The sequence below is a fragment of the Centruroides vittatus genome, unplaced genomic scaffold, assembly GCF_030686945.1.
Source record: "Centruroides vittatus isolate TY-2023 unplaced genomic scaffold, ASM3068694v2 contig_1154, whole genome shotgun sequence".
In the NCBI taxonomy this organism is placed as follows: Eukaryota; Metazoa; Arthropoda; class Arachnida; order Scorpiones; family Buthidae; genus Centruroides; species Centruroides vittatus.
In genome coordinates, this window is record NW_027120741.1 from 797,033 (window position 1) to 803,032 (window position 6,000).

The 6,000-nt window shown below is 24.9% G+C and overlaps 1 protein-coding gene across 2 annotated transcripts in view; it reads left to right on the forward strand.

Annotated features, from left to right (window-relative positions):
- Positions 1 to 4,058, forward strand: part of LOC136979286 (myc box-dependent-interacting protein 1-like) — a 74,172-nt gene extending 70,114 nt beyond the window's left edge. For both annotated transcript variants that reach the window (XM_067275231.1, XM_067275239.1), the window contains 2 exons: positions 768 to 869; positions 3,225 to 4,058. In XM_067275231.1, the coding sequence (XP_067131332.1) occupies positions 768 to 869; positions 3,225 to 3,305 (183 nt within the window). In that variant the 3' untranslated portion in view covers positions 3,306 to 4,058. The remainder of the gene's footprint in view (positions 1 to 767; positions 870 to 3,224) is intronic.
- Positions 4,059 to 6,000: the final 1,942 nt, after the last annotated feature.

The window sequence follows — 6,000 nt, forward strand, 5'->3', positions numbered from 1 at the left end:
ATCCATCTTGGTCTGTTTTGATGCTGCTTTTCTGCTTATTGAATACAACAACCTCTTGATATTAGCAATGTCATGTACAGTCTTTATTTGTTTATGCTGAAACTCACGAGGAAGGTCTTCACAATTTGGAAAGATTTGATGGCCTTGCTAAATTTTGGACTAGACTTGGACCACGTCAGAATGTTCATGAGATGGCTCCTTCTCAATCATATCAGCCTGCTTGACTCTTTGTATAATTCTTCAATTGTACATATCTCAGATGTAACAAGTGTATCATTGATCTTTACAAATTCTCAAACACCCAAATATTAACTAAATGTTAAAAATGCAAAGTTTACAATTAATGGGACTAGAAAAATCTGTTATTTCAAGTTACAGATCTGTTAAAAGGTGGTAAAATTACATTGAATTTGACCTGGGAAAAAAATCCATTATTCTGAGAAATCTGTTGTTTCATCCTTTTTCTTATTTGTACTATATATGTTAGTACACGGAAAATTAATCTCCACTCTTTTCTGACATATGGAGGCTAGAAATTTCACAGTACTTTAATCTGTTTACTTAAAAACAAACCCGTATAAAATTAAAAATTGTAAGGCAAACAGGTAAATCTTGAGAGAGAGAAAAATTTTTTATTATTCATATTATATTACCCTAGTCCGGGCATCTGTTGTTTCATGATCTATTAAAACAAGATTGTACTATAACACAAAAAAATTATTGATATACAAAAGTATGGAGAATAATTTGAGATAAAATTTTTATAGGTAAGAGCAACATATAAATACACAGCCGAAGATGTAGATGAATTGGGATTTGAAGGTGGAGAAATTATACGTGTTGTGGAATTTGATGATCCTGAAGAACAGGTAAATAATATTTGAACTCTGTTTGTAATTTTAAATTATTTTAGTTTTTCAACATTTATTTTTAATTACTCCATTTACTATTAAAACTTTAAATAATTAAGTATATTTACACAATTATTTAATAAAACTTATAGGATAGATATGATGATATACTCAGGGCCACTGAGAGCTTATATGAAGTAGGACAGGCCTGCTCTGCTCTTTAGTGGGTCCCTTTTTGCTATTGTTTTTTTCTTTTTGAACAAATAAATTATGTAGAATTTTTTTAAAATAGTGTCTTAAAGGTTCTATTTTTTGTTAGTAAAAATAACATTAATTTACAGGGTTAGTAACCATTATGGTTCCCAGTTTCCTCCAGCCCCTGGGAAAAATCCCCAGCTGTCAATCCCTCTAGACAGTCCTGGTTATACTATACATAAATTAATTATCAATCATTTTAGAAAAAGTACATGATTATAAAAAAACATTTTTTCCCTAAATACTATTGTATTATCTGTTTTTTTTATATGCATATTTGAATTCTACAATTTCAATCTTGAAAAAATTACATTCTATTGAAAAAAGTTATCTTGAATTTTTGAGATATGAAATTGTTTAATGTAGAAATAATTGTTAATTTTGGGAACTAATACATCAAAATATTTAAATCTATATAATGATATTTTGTAATTATTATAGTTTATTATGATTTATTACAGTTTACTGACATATGATAATGATATTGTTATTAAGTTATATAAACAAAATCTAACACCTTATCTTCACTGAGAAAGTTTAATTTTAAACAAACGTTTTCGGCCTATTCTATAGGCCATCATCAGGCTAAATAAATCGAATAGTACCGTTCCATAAGAACGAATACAAATATTTAAACTTAAAAATTAACAACGGATTAATACAAATATTTAAATTTAAAAATTAACAACGGATTAATATAAATATTTAAATTTAAAAATTAACAACGGATTAAAAGATGATACATAATAAACTAATATTGTATAAAATTAAAAAACAAAACTAAAAAACAAAATAAAAAACAAAATAAAAATCAAAAATAAACTCAGAAAAACTTCTAAACACAAGCATAGAACCATAAAATAAACATGTAAATTAAGAGTTGCAGAGTTTTGCAGAGTTTTTAACCATATACTTCCTTGCAGAGTTTTTAACCATATACTTCCAGGCCGATGGAAGGCCCTCAGCGTCCCTCGCATTTATACACGCCCCTTCCAGTTTGCTCTTGTAAATCTCTATCTTCTCAGCGGTCCTCGCCAACGTTGGGGAGCTCACGGGTTTTATAATGTCCGCTTCATCCCATTTAACTATCGAGCTTTCGGTCTGAGCCATTTGGGATAGTACTGTGGCGTTGGAGCTTTTTCTGATGTTAAAACCCGTGAGCTCCCCAACGTTGGCGAGGACCGCTGAGAAGATAGAGATTTACAAGAGCAAACTGGAAGGGGCGTGTATAAATGCGAGGGACGCTGAGGGCCTTCCATCGGCCTGGAAGTATATGGTTAAAAACTCTGCAAGGAACTCTTAATTTACATGTTTATTTTATGGTTCTATGCTTGTGTTTAGAAGTTTTTTCTGAGTTTATTTTTGATTTTTATTTTGTTTTTTATTTTGTTTTTTAGTTTTGTTTTTTAATTTTATACGATATTAGTTTATTATGTATCATCTTTTAATCCGTTGTTAATTTTTAAATTTAAATATTTGTATTAATCTGTTGTTAATTTTTAAGTTTAAATATTTGTATTCGTTCTTATGGAACGGTTCTATTCGATTTGTTTAGCCTGAGGATGGCCTATAGAATAGGCCGAAAACGTTTGTTTAAAATTAAACTTTCTCAGCGAAGATAAGGTGTTAGATTTTGTTTATATAATTTTTGCTGAGCACGTTTTATTTAATGTTATTAAGTTATTAATAACAATATCATCATCATTATTTAGACAATTAGATCATTTAGAATATTACTTGTTACAATTTATTTTATGTATATTTTTAATTATTTTAATAAATTATGTTTTAAGATTTGATGAAATAATGGATAGTTAAATAAAAATAAATGTTTTAATTACTTTAAAATACATATAAATTAAAAATCATAAGAATTTAAGGTTTTAATTGAATTGTGTTAATTAAATGGAAAAATAGTTCAGTAATAATTTAAGACTAAAGTTTTTTTATTTATTTTTAGTAGAAAATTATATTTTTTATTTACTATATAATAATTATTATTATTATTATTATTATTATTATTAAATAATATTTCCTTTTTTTTTAAAGAAGAAGCTATAAAATAATTTGATAAAAGAACAATTTTTATTAAAAAAAATATTTATTAATTTTATGTAGGAAGAAGGATGGCTTATTGGAATTAAAGAGTCAACTGGTGAAAAAGGTCTATTTCCAGCTAACTTCACACGTCCTATTTAAACTTCTCAACTACTTTCACTATTCATCCACAACACTGATTATTGTAATAATTTTACTCGAATTCAAAAATTCCTTTTATTGGTTTTAATATCTTTTTGATATTAAACAAATTATCCTATCATTGATTTTTGAAAAATATACAGGAATAATTATTTCCTAATATTATCAGAAAAATTAAACCATATTTCTATCCTAAATTAATAAACTATTATATTACTTAATAATAATTGTTTTCTAGTCTAGAATGAATTGTGTATGCATGTAATGAATGAATGGTGTGTGAAAATGTGCTAAATATAATCTAGTCACCATACCTCTCCTCAATTTAGAATAGCTTGTTGTAGGTAAGAAATGCAATGGAAAAATCCTTGTTTTATTATAGCATAAGAACCTTAATATATAACTTGTATACCAATTTAAAATACACACAGTTTTTTTAATAATTAAATTTATTTGACATTAACATTGACTTACAATTGTTTAGATAATTATGGATAAAAGTAACACAAAATAATTCCAGTAAATTTTGTTAAAAAATTAACTTTTGAAAAGATTCAAAAGAATATGCAACACCATTATGCCTTATAGTTAATATTTTATAACATAAAATACAAGTATTATTGTTTAATATATTGTGCTTCGATAAATCATTGTTAAGGCATTTACACCAGAATCTTTATGTAGGCTTAATTTGATTGGAATGATGATCTAATGCATAAGGATCAATTCTTTAAGAAACAAATTATAATTGATTATAAAAGGAACTTGCATAAAAAATATTTAATGGATATAAGAGAAATTTATAATTTGCATAATATTTATTTTAGATAATGACAATAAAGATTTTGGTGTATTTGTTTGTTTGTTTGATTCAAATTTTATTATTGTTATTACATATCTCCTGTTCTCCAATAAAATTCAAGAATTCTTTTTCATTGAGTTTACAAAATGGCTTTTTGTGTGTTTTCAACTTTTTATGATTTCTTTTGTTAAATATTTTTGAATTTGATAAGTCATTCTTGAGTCAGTTATACTAAAATATACAATAGCAAATAATGCATTTAAATTTAATTAATATTAGTTTGAAAATCTTCAATTTTATAAAGTTTGTTTTCTAAAATTATAGATTGAATAATTTATATTATTAAATATTGAAAAAAATGAATTTTTATGAAATTTAATATAAATATTTTATTATTTATACACAAAAATGTTGTTAACATTTTTTTTAAAATATCAAATTTATTAATTAAATTTAAAACAAAAATAGTTACTGTTTAGCTTACACCTTTTTATAAAATAAATTTACAGTTATTTTTTAAAATAATAATAATGTAGTAATAAAAATTTTAAGAATGTAAAACTACTATATAAATTTTATAATTAATTTACAAAGTAAACTTGTCAAAATATATAAATTAGATGAAAGATATTGTTAATATCTTGAAAAACCAGCTTATAAAATCAGAATAAAACTTTTTTCAAGTTTTTTGATAAAAGCTTTACTGAAAAAAATCTGTTTTTCTTAACTTTTTGATAGAAATTTTTGTTATGAAGTTTCCTTAAAACAAAATCAAAATTAACATAATAAATATTCATGAATTGTATACATGATTTTTTTTAATCATTAATGCATTGTAATGTATTATTATATACAAAATTATTAAATTATATTGTAAAGCAATTCTAGTGTTGAATTGCTATCCAAATATCATGTTTTAATAATTGTTTTCATGATATTTTAAAGTATCTTTCTGCATGTTAGTAATTTTATAAGTGTAATATACTATTTTTAAAAATAGTGAAAATGTAAAAATTTCTTAACTTTTAACTGCATATTAATAATTAACAAGTTTTTGAAAACATTACTTTTAAATACTCTATTTTTTCTAACTAAATTTTTCAGAATGAAAATGAAATTTATTGAAAAATTAATCAGTTAAAATTTATAGAGTTTATAAGTTAAAAATTTATTTGTATTTTAATATATTGTTGCAGAGAAATAGTAAATTGTATTATGATTTTGGTAATAAATTGTTTGATGTGATCATTTTGGTTTTTTAAATTTTTTCGTGCATTTTCTCTTCTGATAATGACTATTATTGTATGATTCTACTGACAAATAATTGGCATGTATCAGCTATAGGTTGATGACAAAGCAGTAAGTTTTGTCATCAACCTATAGCTAATGCATAATAAAAAGTGACAAAGCAGTAAACTTTGTCACCTTTTGTTATAAATATCAAAAATAAGCCGGATTTACGCTTCAAGTAAATCCCATTCTAATCATGAAGCAAAGAAAATTCATTCGAAATATATTTTCGATACAGGATGTTCATGATTAAAATACCCCTATTCAATATCGTTTAAAGATTTTTAGCAGTCCAAATGCAACCATACTACGATTAGTATGGTGACGTTTCTGTACAAAAATTAGTACCAGAATTCTCCACTATGGCAGATTTGGCGCTGCAAGCAACAAACATTTTATCTTTACAAGACATTCGTGTTATAAAGAGATCTTGGTGACGCAGAGGATATGCCTTAATGTAAGTTTTCATTCTGAAGGCAATGAACAGTACCATATTCGAATTTAAGACGCACCTTAATTTCTCACCCATGGATTTTTTTGCTTTTAAATAGACAACTCCTGACAAATTTTATGTCAAAAGAAATGTTCAGTATTGCAAGTAAA